The sequence below is a fragment of the Dermacentor silvarum genome, chromosome 6 (assembly GCF_013339745.2).
Source record: "Dermacentor silvarum isolate Dsil-2018 chromosome 6, BIME_Dsil_1.4, whole genome shotgun sequence".
NCBI lineage: Eukaryota > Metazoa > Arthropoda > Arachnida > Ixodida > Ixodidae > Dermacentor > Dermacentor silvarum.
Window position 1 is genome coordinate 97,577,677 of NC_051159.1, and position 17,349 is coordinate 97,595,025.

The window sequence follows — 17,349 nt, forward strand, 5'->3', positions numbered from 1 at the left end:
AGCATCAGCCACACAACGACGCCTCACAATGCCTAACGGAATGCAGCGTAAAATCAGAAAGGGCTATGCAGAACACAAAGCAACAAGCGTTGCTTATCCAGCAGTAGTTTACCGCACGTATTTTCAAACCCCACAAAAAACTTCAAAACTGCGCAGTATAACATGCATAATATCAAATCATAAGGAGCCAACAAACAATGACACCAAGGACAACATAGGGGAAATTACTTCTACTTACTAATTGAGTTAAAGAAATGATAAATTAACGGAAATGAAAACGGGTGAAAAAACAACTGTCCGCAGGTGGGGAACGAACCCACGTCTCACCATCGCCATGGTGAGACGTGAGACCTCTCACCATCGCACGAGGGCTCGAATCCGGCAACATTGATGCCTTCAGGTAGCATATGTGGGTTTATTGACCAGTTGCCATCACCCAAAAAGATCACGTGCTAGTGACGCCTGCGGCAGAAAGGATGTTCCACATCCGCCTTTAGGTTGGTGGGTAGTGGCGCTGGCTAACACTCCCAGAGTTAGTTCTAGTTGTAAAACATAAATACCCCAGAAAGTGGATGGGAAAACGGCTCCGCGTAGCTCAACGGTGAGAGCATCGCACGCGTAATGCGAAGACGTGGGTTCGTTCCCCACCTGCGGACAGTTGTTTTTTCATCCGTTTTCATTTCCGTTAATTTATCATTTCTTTAACTCAATTAGTAAGTAGAAGTAATTTCCCTTATGTTGTCCTTGGTGTCATTGTTTGTTGGCTTCTTATGATATGATTAATAAAAATCGGGCCACTCGGTTCTCTTTCTTCTCATGCATAATATCAAATAACATAAGTACAGTGTACTAGAAGTAACATAGTACCGCTGTAAGATTCGATGACATACGCCATTAGTGTTACTACATTTTGTTTGACGTTATTCGCAAGGTGTCCGTGCAGAGAAATTTCCGCACATAGCACCTTTCTTCTTCTCCTTTTTTTTAATTTTTTGTACATCAAATTATTTAGTGCACAGCCAGTCAGCCAGGCTTAAATAGCAGAAGGTTCGTAAAAGAAATTACGCTTACGTACTGGGGACACGTGATATGTACCGTAGCGAAAGAAAATAGCGTGTCCCTATCGAGTACACAACGCAAGTGCGACTCACGAGCGATTGCAGCCGCAAGGACGAGCCAGGTTACCAAGGCAGCCGACCGCAGCATCGCAGGTACCTCGGGCACTTCTTGAGAAGCAGGAGGATGCTTGAGGTGTGTCACCTGGTGCCCAACGGCAAAATGCGCCGTCTCAGGCTCAGAAGACCGTGTCCAAAGCCTAAAGCCGTTGGCACAGTTCTCCCCAGAGTTAGAGACGCGAACTACGTTCTTTTAGCAGCGGAGCCAGTGTCACCGACTGGGTCTGATCCGTCCCCGCCAATGTTCGCGTGCTGCGATGCATTAGTGGCGCACACGACGAGAGTCAGCTCAGTTACAATGAGAGCCGATTGTGCAACCTAAACCTACTCAAATTTCGACGTTCCCGTCGTGATGTACAGAGAGGTAATTCTTCCTTTTTTTTTTGTGGGCATTACTCGAACCTTCCGGCAGTGAAGCGTGCGCTTACAGAGACATAGATGGAAACGCTAGGCCACCGAATGTTAGAGACCTATGTGCATCTCCTTTTCTTGGTACGATCTTGTTACATTTGCGCAGCAACTTGCCACGCTGTCCAGTTTATTGCCATTCGTAAATAGCACGCTGTTGTGCAAACGAGCAGCATCCCCCGCACTGAGAGCCGTGGTGCATACTCTGTTCTAAACAAGATGACATGCTTTAAAGGTGGCGTCACTTTATTTTTTTTTTTTGCTTCCCCGCTTCCTCGTTTGTGTGCTTGTTTGTTTGTTTGTTTGCTTGCTTGTTTGTTTGTTTGTTTGTTTTGCATTTTTCCTCTAGTTCGATTGCGTTTAACATATCGCTCTATAACGGTCAGAAAGCTGCTGTTCAAGATTACGAAAACAGTAGATTTAGCTAGAAAAACCAGCTTTCACACCATTTGCTAGTCGAACTGAACTTTGGCCTTACGGCGAACAAAAAACCAGCGAAAGGCGAATCACGCTCAAAGGCGCTTTCAATATTACGCGTCGGTAAGGTGGTGTGTCCAGCGCTGCTCAAGTCAAGTTGTGGTCGTACCTGAACAGCGCAAGAGTGACCTGGCCAACGCTACGACATTGCTACAATGGTAGTGCAAGCAGCAACTAAACTTCATTATACGAGATTTATTACTGCTCCAGCATGTATAGTCAAGCTTGATACTCGATGTTAGAATCAGCTTACCCTCGGAAAAAAGTTTAAAACCTGTCTTTAAACTATTTCTACGCTCCATGACGACCAGCCGGCAATGCCAATACAGTATATAATTTATTCACATCTTGTTAGAGGCAGGCTGCAATGCATGACGTCACGCAAATAAGATAGTTATGCAGTCACATTCCGCCCGTGCAGAAAAATAAATACTGACTAACTCTAATGAGTTGATGCAAGTCATCTCCGAAGGCAAGGGTAATAGTTGTGGCCAAGTTTTCAAAAGTTACTTGGTAAGGCTGCTGTTCCAAGCAGTCGACAGAAAAGAATAAGGATGTGAACTGTTGCGGTCAGTTCTCTTGGCCTGCAGATTACCGATTCTATACTTACTGTGAACCTCTGTTTAGTATTCAGACCTTGAGTGCCGTTCCGTAGGGACCCAAGAAATGACAACCGATAAACATTACGTAGACACAGAGTTCAGGAATCGTGTCGAAAGATCTGCTCAAAAAACAAAAAAAAACATTTAAAAAACAGCGCTGAAACATAATCTTTAAATGCAAATTGGGTGATCACGTAGACTATAATCGGTGGTGTACTATGCCTACTTGTTTACAACCATGCAGCTTGGTTATTGAGAATTGCACCACAACATTCAAGAGCCATCTTCGGAAGCATTGGCTACAATACACGCCTTCGGCGCGAGGGAAGCAGGCGCGAGGAAATTAGCAAGATTTTCTTAGTCGATTTTATTTTTAACGCGGCGACTGGCACTCACGATGAAAATGGCTCACGCGTCCTTCGTGATGGTGATTAATGTAGTTTCCGTTGCGTCGTCGGGCGCCCGTTTACCTTCGTGCCAGTGCGGACCATAAGCTCGAATTTGGCGGACTTTCACAAGCATTAATCAAGGACAGCTGCGGTGGATTCTCGGTATCTGTTGTCGCTCACTTCTGCCGGTAGAAACGTCTGGTGAAAATAAGAAAAAAATCAAGGCCCGAGTTCATAAGCAGGCTTTAGGAACCTGCAAGCAGAGACCTGCAAGCAACACTTCCGCGAACCTAATGATTGAGGGACATTATAAATGAAAGGGCTTCACAGTTTGTTTGCTGGAAGCGGGTTTTTATGGTTTTAGCTTTGCCTGTGTCACACGGTGAGGTAATTCTGAACAGCGCGCGCTTCATTTCTCGCGATTGCTTTCGCGTGAATGCAAGGGCAATTCATCATTCTCTTTCGCAACACAACGTCGAGGCTATTCACTCGTGCTCCTGTGTACAGCAAACCATCTACAAAAGCGTTTGACAATTTGTTTGCGCCATAAACCTGCTTCCTTGTGGATTACTCGTGGGACACCTAAGTGACACAGTCAGAAATGTCATAAACCAAGACTAGACTTCAAGTTTCAAGATTAGTTTTGGTAACATGATACTGTAATAAAAAATAATGACATTGCTGACAGTAAAGTATCATTTCTTTCATGTAGAGTTGTGATAAACATCTATGTATATTTGCTACTTTATAGAGGCAATCAAAGCAAGGGTTCACAGGAAGACGGATGTTTGAAGGGATCAAAAGTGGCTGAGCAAGAGAACTATCAGTCGAGCCAATGATTTCACAAGGCGAATTCTCTTCGTCAGCGTTTTTTTCTTTTTTTTCCGCCTTGGCTCCTGACTGTGGATTTATTGTTCAACCACTTTAGAGAGGCGGGGTGTCTCGCTTGCCAGAGTTTTTGCGTTGCTGCGAATAGTTACTACGACAGAACAGGTTAATGTGTCAGCCTGCAGATTTAGCTTGTCTTATGTGTTTATCAGTACTGCAAACCTTACATGAGACTAATACATGAAAGGTCACGTTAATGCAAGCACAACGCTGTAAGATGTAAACGATGCTCTCGAACAAAGGCATATATCATCATGACAACAATAAAAAAGGAAGGGGATGCGTACAAGCAAATGTTTACATAACACTTACAAAAAAACATAAAATAAAATAGGTAGAAACATACATCAATGAAAGTGCGGATAGATCGACTTATCAAAAAGAGAGCAATCCAACATAGCAACAGCGTGGTAATCATTCTGGTAGTGATTCAAGGTACAGTTCGAGCGTAGATACAAAGATATCTACAGATTTGGAAGCCAAAAGGCCACTTGGAAGTGGATTCGAGAGATCTACTATTAAGGAGGAAAAGATCGTTTTTTCCATGTTTATAAGGTCATAACTAGAGGCCGGATCTTTAGGCATTAAAAAAGCGCGTTTTAGGCGCCAAAAACAGGCAAGCAAAGCAACGTTTTAGGCCTCCAACGTCGTAAATATAGGCACAATAAATTTTTACATAAATGCAAATAAATTCAAACGAAGACGTGTGCGACCTGCATCTACGACAAGAAAACAAGAAATGTTATTGTTTATGATGGCACAAAGGTGCCAACAGTTGAACATAGCCGTGCAATTGTCCCATAAAACTGCTGGACTAATGACCATCATTTGGCGTAATTCAACAAGCCCACTGCTCATATTCATGTTCAATGGCCACTGTATTCGAGCGTTGCATAAAGTGAAACAAGCATGAAAAAGAATACTTGAAAGCTGAGAATACTGATTAAAAAAAGCGCCACTTTATGTCTGCCTGACGCAATTAAATTAAGACAACAAAAACAGACAAATAATAAATGCAAGATGACTACAATTAAGAAATTAACATGTTGTTACATGAGGACTGTTAGGTACAACTTTGGCAACTTTCTCATATACAATGACATTATCGGAATTGTACAGGCAAAACGCCCCAACACTGCCAAATACACTTCCGCCCATTTGAAGTGCACTTGTTTGAAGAAATCTGTTTGGAGAGCACGCGGAACGTAGTCTATGAATCACTGTGAAGATTGTGGAAACAATATCAAACTACCATCTCCAATTTTTTTTATTCAAAATTGTTCCTCTTGTCACTGAGAATTATCTTGTACGCTGAGAAGGAACGCTCGACGGCAGTGAACACCTTAAAAAGTAAATTACAAACAAAACAAAGCCGCACGCACTTTTGCTGAGTATATTTTTTACTTCAGTTGAAGGGCTGATTTTATAAACTGTTGACATGATTTAATCGGATAAGCATGTTTGTATCCGTGTCATTTAAAATGCAGTTCACGTTTTCCAACTCTGTTTATGGCGACCTCTTGTGGGGTGGTCAGGCCCTCTTAAGCTGTTTGATCAGCTTTCCGCCTGATCTCCCGTGACGATGTTGCAAATAAAAATTCAATTCAATCAAAAAATCAAAAATACTACAAGCAATTACAGTGCTAGCGTCTACATTCATCGCCAGCATGGCTAGTCAGCCGGGTAGCTGGCATGCTAAATTTTAAGCCTCACATGTACTTGCCTAAACTTCATTCATCTGGCTTAGAACAGCCTTTGTAAATTTTTTATCATTCTGATGATTAGTTTTTATTGAAAGCTTCTTTCACGGCAATTATAAATATCATTTACTCTCTAATTTCTGCCATTCACTAGTTTCCAGATTATTACAGACAGAACTAATTGTTTAGGATATGAAAAATGCCTACAAATGGTCGGAGAAACACAGCCAAACACAAAGGTCGTAATTTCATTATCCCCTGCTAATTGCGTTAGACAGAGAACAAAATAAAAGAGTTGTGAGCAAAACAAGAAAAAGAACAGCTAAACCGCCTTGAAAGAACAGTGTGATGCTTGCATGCAACACATCTGAACCATAACCAACATGAAAAAGGAACTGCAATTTCCTTTCTCCACGAATACACGCCAAATTGTCAAAAATAAATGCGCTTTCTATGAATCCCACTGTGACTGCAGGTTAAACGATTACATCGGAGGCTGCTACCCTACCAATGGAGGGAGGACATTATTTTTTAGCCCTACGCATGATTTTATCAAGGTCCCGAACGTTACATGTCTACGGAAGCCAGCGTTTTAGTAATGAAACTTCAAGCCATCCAAGACGCTGTGCAAGATGCTACCTCTAAGCTGCGTACACTCAGACACTCAAATATGTTCCCTGACTCCTTAGCGGCCATTAAAAAAAACTGATGAAGGCTCACAAGGCGATATCTGTGAGACGATACACAACCTGAATGGCAATGCAGGTACATTCGTCAAGGTACACTAGATTCAAGGTCACGCTGCGAACAACCTTCTCAAGATTGCCGCCTACCCGTAGACACACACAACTCTTACTTCAAGCTTTCAAATTTCCATTGAAATGGCCGCACCTTCCACTCGGTGCATTGTGTCCATACTGTCCCCATCCACTGACTGAAGCAGATGCCGACCACTTAGTATGGACTTGACCCAGCTTGTAAGCAGAACGCTCCCGTCTCCTACTGCAAGCTGGCCTACGCTACAATGCCACGGCCAGCTATGATTGCTTCGTACACCACAACAGTTACCACAGAACACTGAATAAATTCTCACACAACACAGGTATTACACCACACATGTACAACACCATGCATTGTGCCTTATGTCAAATCTTGATCGCAATAAACAAAAGATTACTGCGCTTGATTTTCGTCTAATAATTATTGCATGCAACTGTACGGTGCAGCGGAGTACGTTTCACCAATGGTGGTTATACGTCAAGCTAGCAGAAAGGCAAATCTCAAGTGCTCTAAATTTAGCAGGACGCGACATTGCGAACTCGGGGATTCCCCTCGTCGCTGGACATGTACGGCTCGCGTTTCCACGAAGCGTGACCGGGGCCGACGAGCAAAAATGATGCGGGGGCGTGCAAGAACGAGGCGGAACGCCATACCCGCCAGCAAGAAAACATTTGCCTCGAAGAGCGTGTTTACAAAGGCGAAAGCGCGAGCTGAACCATTGCGTGCTCCGCTGACACGCTCGGGCGCGCCGAATGTTGGCTTGAGCTCAACTACGAGCGTGGAGCTCAAAATGGCATGTGCCAGCATAGTGATAGCTCTGCGCTTGCAATTCCTGCCAACTACGAAAGTGGCCACAAAACTGAACAGATTTTCTACTTGTAATTTCGGCAAGTCGTTGGGTGATTTGGGCGCATTCCTTTTTTTCGCTGCGTGTTTCGGGTGTATTTTTCTTGCTTCAAACATTGCGTATTTATTTCGTTGCGCCCTATCAAATCCACCGTGTGTACTAAAAATCTACACTAACTTTCTATTCTAATGCTGTTCCGATGCCAAGCGCCCCTACGTAACCGCAATGAGGAGGCAATCCCTTTCCTTTACGGGCACATTTCCTGCCGCCCGCGTAACTGCACGCAGCGCCCATAGACCGCGGCACGCATCTCCTGCGCGCACTTCGACACGTGCGCCATGGCGCCCTGCGGAAACCGGAACCCCGAGTGACATTGCTCGGCAGGATGGAGGTCGTGAAGTATATTTAAACGGTGCCGCCCAGTCTGGAGTGAATCTCTTCACGGACGACCGCGCGGGATCTCACCTGTCAACGATGCTTCGAGTGTGTGCTTTGGCGGCCTTGCTTGTTCTGGCCATCTCCTTCCAGGGTAAGTTGTGTTTTAAAATTAATTACGGTTACAATAGACAGAGTGCTTTGGCTACTTGCTGGTTATATTTACATTCTGCGTCATAATATTTCTTGGTGACGTAATCTCCGTGTTAGTTGTTTTAGGTATCCTGTTTTTGATGCTCTCTCGTACCTTGTCACGAAGATGAGTCGAGTATGTGACTTCTTCATGTCTTGCCTTTCCTTTTTGCTTAGTAAAGGAAGTGACGCAAAAGGGTAATTTTGTAGTGCCTTGTTATCCTGACTCAAAAGGTCCTGTCAAATGGTGGCTAAATGTTCCAAGCACTATTATGCTTCCGTTAACTCGGTGATCATGAACATGAAGATGTCGGGTAATCGACGCAACAGGGAGAACATATAAGGCTTAGAAACTATGCAGAACAATCAATCCAGATAGACTTTCTGTGGGAATAATTATTATTTAATAGTATTTATATTATCATTTCTTTAACAAAGAAGTTGCAACAAGGCAGCCGAATGAAAGCGCGCATGCCATTCTTATGTAAAAATCGTACATATTGGAAGTTATCTATAGGGCAACGTACATATTTCTCAGTTTGGCCAATTCGTATGATGGCTGCTCGTAGAATCCTGTGTCGTGTAGTTCTCGTTTTTGAGCGGAGTCAGAGCAGGGTGTGAACATCCGCTGCAGATGTTGGAACAGAGCCCACTTTGGACAGCTCACCAGGGACAACAATTTGGGATATAGATTGTTATATCGTTACAAGAATTGACTGCAAGTGCTCCTGCGAGTGCGTTTAACTATACTACAGTTGAGTGATCCAGAAACGCCAGAGGTAACCTATGTAACCTGCGTCGAGGCGTGAGACAGTCGAGTATGATTCGGTGCTTTGATATGTCGCACATGAAGCTTTTCCTACAGAAAATTGTATTTTCTTCGCTTGAGCATTGCACAAGTAAATAGCCAAACATCGTCTTCTTTCAAGAGCTCTATGAAAGGGGCTGGTTGGTGACACTTCATACTTGCTCATGCATTAGCACAGTACTAGAAACAAAGACGCGTAACACTAACTCACAGTTTATTCGCAACAACCGTCTTATTTAAAACGTTTCGCGTTGAATTCACTACCCGCTAAAGACCAGGATTGGATTGTATCTATGTATGCTCACGAAGTACCCTACTCCAGTACCTGGTTGATATAGAGTACACCGGATGCGAGGATTGATGAGTATCGAATCAGACGCATGTACAAGATACAAATGGTCGACGCAGAGTGAAGCTGGAGTTTTAATTTAATTCGATTATTTCAAGCGCAGCTCATGGAAAGATGCAACGGATGTGCCACTCACAGCCACGAATGTCGAGACTGTTATTGGTCATCATGCAACAGATATCAATACGCAAGAGAGCATTGTTAAGTAGCTCTGTACTCTGGTACATCAGCAAACAGTGCCTGGTTAGCGTAAAGTAAAATGCCATGACACGCAAGACAGTGTAGGTTTATTTGCGACAAGCCTTAGGAATTCCTGGCTCTAAACAGTCTGCCACGTTTCCAGATAGAGTTTCACAAGAATATGGAGACGAAGTGGTCAGGTATGGTTGAACAAGGAATGTCTACAGCTGGAGCCAAATTTTGGATAAGGGCGCCTCTCTTCGGGAGGTCTCATGACTCTCACGAAAACTTCGTCTTCCTACTTTGATAAACCCAAGTCTCCTTGTCGAAACATTCGTTCCAGCTGTTGGCATTCCGTGTTCAGAATACAGTTGATCACTCCCACCTTGCCATCACGCAACAAAACATCAAAGTTTCATGGTAACCAAGCCTTATTTTTTCTACTCTTCTTCCCAGGCGCCAGTGCGCAAGGCAAGCCAAACCTGTGCTACCTACCCCCTCGTACGGGTCTGTGCCTCGCCTACTTCCCATCGTTCTACTACGACAGCTCCTCCGGAACATGCCGCTCGTTCGTCTACGGCGGATGCCAGGGAAACGAAAACCGATTCGTCTCGTACGAGGAATGCATCCGCGCCTGCGGTTGAAACTATATGTTTGAAGATACCCCGGAACCTCAGAATGTCCTCTGCCCTTTTTTTGTGAAAATGACTCTTTTGTGCCGTAAGGCTGCCTTGTAACATTTTATTTGGCAAGGTCGTCAATCGACGCGCTTCTTCTGTAGTTCAAAACCTGATCTTTTCTTGAAAAATCGACGGATGTGGTCTGAGTGTGTTACAGCTTCAGAGTGCGCATTCGTCGAGCGCAACATGACAAACACACTGAGTAGAAGTTTGCTGTCACCTAAGTAACAGGTTACACTTGTCAGCAAGAAGCCGATCAGCTTTCCGGCTGCGTCTTTGAAAACTTTATCATCCGCGTGTAATGTCTCCGCTTTCACATCGTAGCCTAAGACATTTGTGACAATGAAAGAAGACTAAACGGAGCTCAGCTCAAAATGGTCGGGAGATTGTACGCTAATATGGTCTGATTGCACTGCAAGTATATTTTATAGGAAAGGACTGGCATCTGAAATCTTTCTTCGGTCACTCTAAAGAATACAATAAGCATACCCTCTAGAAAGCCAAGTCATGCACTATCCTGAGCGCCTCGTCGAGCACTTAATGTTTTTTTTTTTTTTTTTAAACCATCTTCTTGACCAGCCCCTCTATTTATAAACAAGAGGTCCATATAGTTCCTGGAACGCTATTTTACTTTAACATTAGTCAGTAACTTGTTTCCTTTCTAACGAGTCCATGCAGTAGTAAGGAGAAGGGAACAAACGCCGGTGGTTGCTAGTGTTAAAAGGAAGAGCTGCACCTTGGACAACCTTGAAATGTGCTCTGCTGATGAACGGCGGATTATAAGAGCAAGACAACGTATGGACGAGAAGGTAAGGGAAATGCTGTCGATGACGTCAGTATATTAAAGGATTAAAATGTAGAGCAGGTTTACTAATATACTATACCTGAGAAGCACGTTTAGCCGTCAGTGAAACATTTACTCGGGATATTTCCTCGGGTGGTACTGCCCACTGGAGAAGAGGCGTCTTACATCTTGATGGCATCCATATGTGCAGAGCAAGCCAGACTTGCAACTATTACTGCAAAGGTGAGGCTCGTCCACGGTTAGCTTACAAGGAAGAAGCCCCTGGAATGCGACGCGTACGGTAAAAAAATGATTCTAATAAGCGCAGTAAATGTGCATACTCGGCAAAAGGGAACAGAGGAACACAGCATACTCTGCAGCAGTGACAGAGTGGTGTATAACGACGAGTCACCGCAAATCACTCATAATAAACACATCCTTCTCACGCAACGCATCGCACTGGTGAGGTTAACTGAACCCGACAAAAGCAGGTCGAGTTGACATACCGGACTGAGATCTCCCTCTAATGCCCACTCGAACGAACGTAGTAGGATTTAGAAATGTAAATTACTGGGCTAGCTGGTGCGACATTTGTGCGAAGGGGAGCGCTAAAGTTGTACGGCAGGGAAGGTAGGTTTACTGAAAGGACCCCCATGCAACGCACATGGGAACGCGGATGCGTCGGGTCAGCAGTTTACAGCCAATGGCGATGAAGATAACATGGTTTCATGTCTCTCCTCTGGAGGGAAGCTGACACAATCATCTCGACCCGTTGTAAACGATGTAGCGTCGGAATCTCCTAGTTCGACTTCCGACTTAACCCGCCCTTGTCGTGTTCATGTAAACGTAGCCACATTGAAAAGGATCAAAACAAAAACACGAAAACTACTAACGCTAATCGAGTTTCGACTGGAGACGGGGTGGAGAGGGGCGAGTGAGTGCTGAAATCGAGTAACCGAGAGAGCTCCCCTGCATTTTTGCATTTACGGCCACAGTGGCAGCTGACGCGAATATAGAATTGTTCAAGTTGGAGAACCAAGCTGCTCAAGCAGTCCAGAATACTTTAAATAACTCCTTCACAATCGCTCATAGTCGTAAAATTGGCCACTTCGTAACAACCCTCACTGCCTTTTTCACTAGTCAGCAGTCTTTGTGCCACGGCATGTCCAACGTAAATATCTCATAGACAACAGATTTCTCGAGCCACCCCTGCGCAGCAATTGCGTGAAGTGGGGCAGGGGTAATTTTATTTGGTTGAGTGATTGAAAGTCCTTTATTAGAGGATAATGAGGCGCAAGTCTTCTGTGGGGATGGATGGGGCGTTGCCATACTACAAGGTCTCACAACTGTGTACAGTGCCTCACGATGTCTTGGTTAGGGTTTCCATTCGTTTAAGGATCGTTACTTGTGCTGAGGCTGTGTGCGGTCAGGACCGTGGTTTATTAGTCCCCCTAAACCACCCTGATCAGGCCCCCCTGACTATTTTTAATTGGAAAGTAATAGCTACGTGAATTGGGATCAGTGAGCAGCGCCTTACGGTAGTTCGTGCATTGTGAAGCCTCTAACGCCATTCTCCTTGTATCGAACGCAGAACATTGTCATATTAAATGATGAAGGTCTGCAGGGCAGCGCATCCCGCAATACATTCACGTCACTGTCGCAATGTCGGGTTGGTGCAATTTTGCTATAGAGTACGGTTAGTAGGCTGAATTTGCAAAAGCCTTATTTAGGAAACCCTCTTGAGGGCACGAACGGGGAGACTTGCTGCAAAAGAGGATAGGCAGGGTAGCCTGCTGAAGACGTTGTTTACTCGAAGTACGCAGGGACGTAGGCACATAGTCGCACATAGTGCATAGTGGCTACCGAGGGAGTCGCTTGGCTTAGGAGCTCATACGGGTTCACCCTGAGGGGTGGGGTCAGAGAAAGATTAGTTGACCCACCTGCGGAAGCAGCAGTGGCGTGTAACCCATATTGAACCCGGGCACACCCGTATGCCTACGAGGGATTCGTTGAATAGCGGAAACTGTAGCATCCTCCGAGGCTGGGTGAAGTATGTCAGAGTAGGCTGTGTGCGAGTCAGTGAAGACACGGTTTCTGTATAGTGTATGGGAGGTTTGCAGTCGCTTCCCAGTTAGCAAGGAGTTCAGCATGCACTGGCGCACCGCAAGGAAGGTGGCAGCTATAGGCATCTGTGTAGGTGGCGGTCTGCGTGCAGATCCGTGCCATATAGGCCTGATCATCAGAGAACAGCGTCAGTGTAGATGTCAATTGTACCTAAGCTCGCTGCCGTCAGTTGTCGCATGGCAAGAAGTTGGTGGGCAGGAGTATTATTACGAGTTATGGGACGACGGAATCGTCGAGAAGCAATCGGAGTGTCCCATGGGGGTAAGGACAAGTTGAGAGGGAACGCATCGTCATGTTACTGATAATCCCAGGCCAAAAGGCGAAGGCTTTGCGGCGTGTTTTCCATGCGGATATTGTCACGTAGTAGTGGCGTTGAAGCGGGATACGGGATACCGTTTAACACTTGTTAGCCGGTGGAAAGCGGTCACCGGTGAAAGATAAACAAGTACATGTGTCAATATAATGTCGAGTGTGGGCTTCACGGATGACGTCCTGCAATGAAAGCAATACCGCAGCACGTTCAAGTGTAGGTACCTTAGTGTGTTTAGGGAGCCCCGTGATAGTGCGGAGGGTGACCCTATGAAGGTGTTCCAAATTCTACAGGGTGTCCCACGTAACTTTAGCCAAACTTTAAAAATATGCAAATGCCACCTAGCTCAACTGAACCACGGTAATGCTGTTTGCGGTCGCTTAGAGATACTCAGAATATTTTTCTGCATTCCGCGTAATTCGATAATTAGCCTTAATTAATTAATCAACTTCTGAAATATTAAAATTAGATTCAAAGTGTTAATGAGAAAACAGTAGAGCAAGATGAAAAACTCCCGATACAGCTTTCTGTTGCTCAATACGTACTAGATAAAAGTGTTATTCCGTGCGTGAAAGAAGCCCGCGGATACACGCAAAATTGCCGCGCGACTGGCCGCTCGAGGCACTTTGCGTGTATTCGCAGGCTTCTTTCATGCTCGGAAAACCACTTCTATGTAGCACGTATTGAGCAACATAAAGCTGTATCGGGAGTTTTTCATGTTGCTCTACTGTTTTCTGCATTACCTTCATTACCTTCTGTTGCTCTACTGCTTTCTGCAAACAGCATTACCGTGGTTCTGTTGAGCTAGGTGGCATTTGAATATTTTGAATGTTTGGCTAAAGTTACGTGGGACACCCTGTATATGTCCGTAGGAGTGAAAGTGTATAAATGGGGCGCCGTACAAAATCTTTCCAACGGCCACAGCTCTCTCAAAATTTCAACAGTCGTGTTGTCGCACTCCCCCGTATTTGTTGGAAAGTCAATCGTATGTAACATGGCCGGCCATGCCTCCCGAATACGCGTAGCCACTTTTGTGGGCTGTTGCAGCTGGCTATAGGTAGACCTAGGATTTGATCTGTCCGTTTCTTGATTGCATAGTGTGCGATCCAATGTGGAGCGAGATACACATGTTGGGGTTGGTGCGATGCTTGCCATCTACAATCCGTCATCTTGGCACAGAAGCACGACATATCCTGTTGTCCTATTATAACATCTCGTGCGAATCAGGAAATGTTCCTGCCAATTGGAAATGCAGCCGCATTATTGCACTGCTCAAACCAAGGAAGTGCCCTAATGAACTTTCCTCCTACAAGCCGATCGCCTTAGCCAGCTGCGTCGGCAAAGTAATAGAAAGGATGGTACTGTCAAGATTAGAGTGGTTTTTAGAAAGCAATAACTGCTTTCCCCAATTTATGCATGGGTATAGAAGAGGCCGATCTGCCATTGACGGTGTGGCCAACTTGATCTTCAATGTTGAACAAGAAAGAAGTGGACGCAGATTAGTGGGGGCAGTATTCCTTGACATTAAGGGTGCCTATCACAATGTTCTGCATTACGCGATCCTTGATGCGCTAGACAATTTAGGCATTGGTGGCCGACTATATAATTGGATCGTTTGTTATCTCAATGGCCGTACCGTATATATGTCGACAAGCGATGGAGACACCGGTAAATATAATATTCACCGCAGTGTTCCCCAAGGAGGAGTTCTCAGTCAGACTCTCTTCAATGTGACTGAGCTTCCCAACACAGTAAAGATTAGCGCATATGCCGACGACATATGCATATGGGCATCAGGAGCTACGCGTCCGCAACTGCGTGCGCGTCTGCAACGTGCAGTGACAATTACAGTCACGTACTTACGACGTCAAGGCTTAACACTTTCAATTGAAAAAGGTGCAGTGCTTGCCTTCACGCGCAAACAAATGACTAAATACCCGATAGTCGTTAAAGGAACATCGATACCTTATGTAAGATACCACAAGTTCCTTGGTGTAACAATCGACCGTGAACTATCCTGGTCAAGGCACGTCACTGCACTGAAGTCAAAACTGAAGAGTTTTGTCCTTGTGCTTCGGGTGGTGGCAGGAGCAAGATGGGGCCCGTCGGAATCGTCTCTGCTTCAATTGTACCAAGCCATGTTCGTAGGCTATATAAGATACAGCATGCCGGTGCTCTCGAACATGAGACCCAGCTGTGTGCGGTCGTTAGAGAGCATACAAGCTCAAGGATTGCGCACGTGTTCGGGCCTACCACGCTGGACCTCAACCAATGGAATCATCGCGGAAGCTCGGGCTAGTCGCATCAACGTATATATGCTCTGCGAACCTCTTCGAGTGCACCTACGCTTGTTGACCCGACATAGGCAACATACCCTATCAGCACTCCCTGCCACACACCGAAACTGCAGTTTTTTCAAGAACTATATTGCGTCATGAGAACATTCTGCCGTTTAGATTCTCTTCCCCATGCATTCCTAGAGCACCTCCAGTGGGTCCTGCCTAAACCACTTGTTAAACTTCAAATCCCTGGGATTACGAGGAAGTCCTGTGTTCCATCCATTGGCCGTAAGCAACTTACCCTATCGCACATTTTTACAGTATACAGTGGTATTTCACACGTGTATACCGATGGCTCTGATACCCCATGTGCCTCCGCCGCAGCCTTTGTCATCCCGCGAATGTCCATCGCTCGACGGTTTAAATTAGACCACAACTCCACTTCAACTGCCGCAGAACTTGTTGCTATCCGCGAGGCAATACGATTCCTTGCAAGAGAGCCTCCTCGCATATGGACTTTATTTTCTGACGCCAACCCCACTCTTCAAGCCTTTGAGTGCGTTATGAGACAAGGCCCTTATTATATGTTAGCTCTAGAAATCGCAGAGCTTCTCAACATTGCGACCAAAAGCGGCCACCACGTCACCTTTCAGTGGATACCTGCACACTGTGGCGTAATAGGAAATGAACAAGCAGACGCTGCAGCTAAAATAGCTGTAAATAATGCCCCAGAAGTAAGCATTGCGTTCTCACAAACAGACACGAATGCCCTTCTTCGGTGCGTTATGCGGAACTCTACACTTGAGCACTGGACCAATCCAAATCGACGACACAGGCGACTGCACGAATGGGACCCAGAAATGAACTTCCGCATGCCTCATAAACTGAAGAGGAGCATAACAAGTATGTTACACCGGATTCATCTTGGTGTCGCACTCACGAGGCGCTATACGCATATCATCGGCTGCAGTGACATTGGTCCCAACTGCGATCACTGCCAAAAGCCAGAAACACTTCAGCACATATTTTGCTCATGCCCAGCGTACGCGCGAGAACGGCAGAGCCTCATTTCTACTAATCAACGAATGACTAGAAGACCATGGTCTGACGAGATTGTAGTAGGTCCTTGGCCTGACGCCAACAGCGCGCTGTGGTCATCGAAGCGACTATAGCCTTCCTTCAAGCCACTGGACTCGATGAACAACTCTAGTATGACCTCAACGTGATGGACATGTACATACGCACCTCCTTATCTTATCATCATCATTCATCGCTATTTTATGCCCTTCCCCTGTGTAGAGTAGCAGGCCAGAGCGAATTAACGCTCAAGCCAACCTCCTCTGCCTTTCTTCAAATAAACATCTCTCTCTTGCCGTCTATGCTGATGAGTTCTGTTTTATGCGGAACGAGCTGCATACCTATTTCCGTAAGAGTGGTCTATTAACTTAGGAGGGCTGCCTGCCCCCCCCCCCCCCCCCCAACTTGGTCAGCAACATTTCTTCGTCAGTATAGTCTGCTGCTTCTGTCCATATAGTAATGAAATCGGTCTAGCCGTTTTGTGCCATTCAAGGGTATTGAATTCTTTTGCAATGTCACGGCGCGTGGCAACTCCTTTTAAAAGAAAAAAAAGTAGTCGGATCTTCCACTCCGTGAAAATGGTTAACCAGTGAAGCTGAAATGTGTGGCCCCGGTGTTTATCACTGTGTTCATCCCGGCGGTTCATTAAAGTATTTCTCAATTATGAGTTTACACACACGTTCGGCTGTGACGGAGAGAACGAAGTCGCTGACGGTATGCCCGCAGTCCGCCGTTGTCGCTTGCGTTTCATGTCTCCAGTTTGCTCGGCGGCGTGGTTAGCAGCATTCACCCGGCATTGCCGCTCACGATTCTTCGAAATAAATTGCTTCAAAATTACATCTGTCCGTTACGTAAGACAATTAAACGGCTCATACCCCCGCAAACGCGGCCTCCCCATTACGACAACTGACGAGAAGTGACATTT

The 17,349-nt window shown here is 45.4% G+C and overlaps 2 protein-coding genes across 2 annotated transcripts in view; both read left to right on the top strand.

Moving 5' to 3' along the window:
• Positions 1-7,466: 7,466 nt before the first annotated feature.
• On the top strand, positions 7,467-10,213 carry LOC119455726 (tissue factor pathway inhibitor). Its single transcript, XM_037717153.2, has 2 exons — positions 7,467-7,795; positions 9,627-10,213. The coding sequence occupies exons 1-2, from the start codon at positions 7,492-7,494 to the stop codon at positions 9,812-9,814; spliced, it is 492 nt and encodes a 163-aa protein (XP_037573081.2). The 5' UTR covers positions 7,467-7,491; the 3' UTR covers positions 9,815-10,213.
• A 134-nt stretch (positions 10,214-10,347) lies between these two features.
• LOC119455115 (uncharacterized) overlaps positions 10,348-17,349 on the top strand; it is a 41,296-nt gene continuing 34,294 nt past the window's right edge. The window contains exon 1 of the mRNA XM_037716593.2: positions 10,348-10,659. The gene's annotated coding sequence lies outside the window, so the exon portion shown is untranslated. The remainder of the gene's footprint in view (positions 10,660-17,349) is intronic.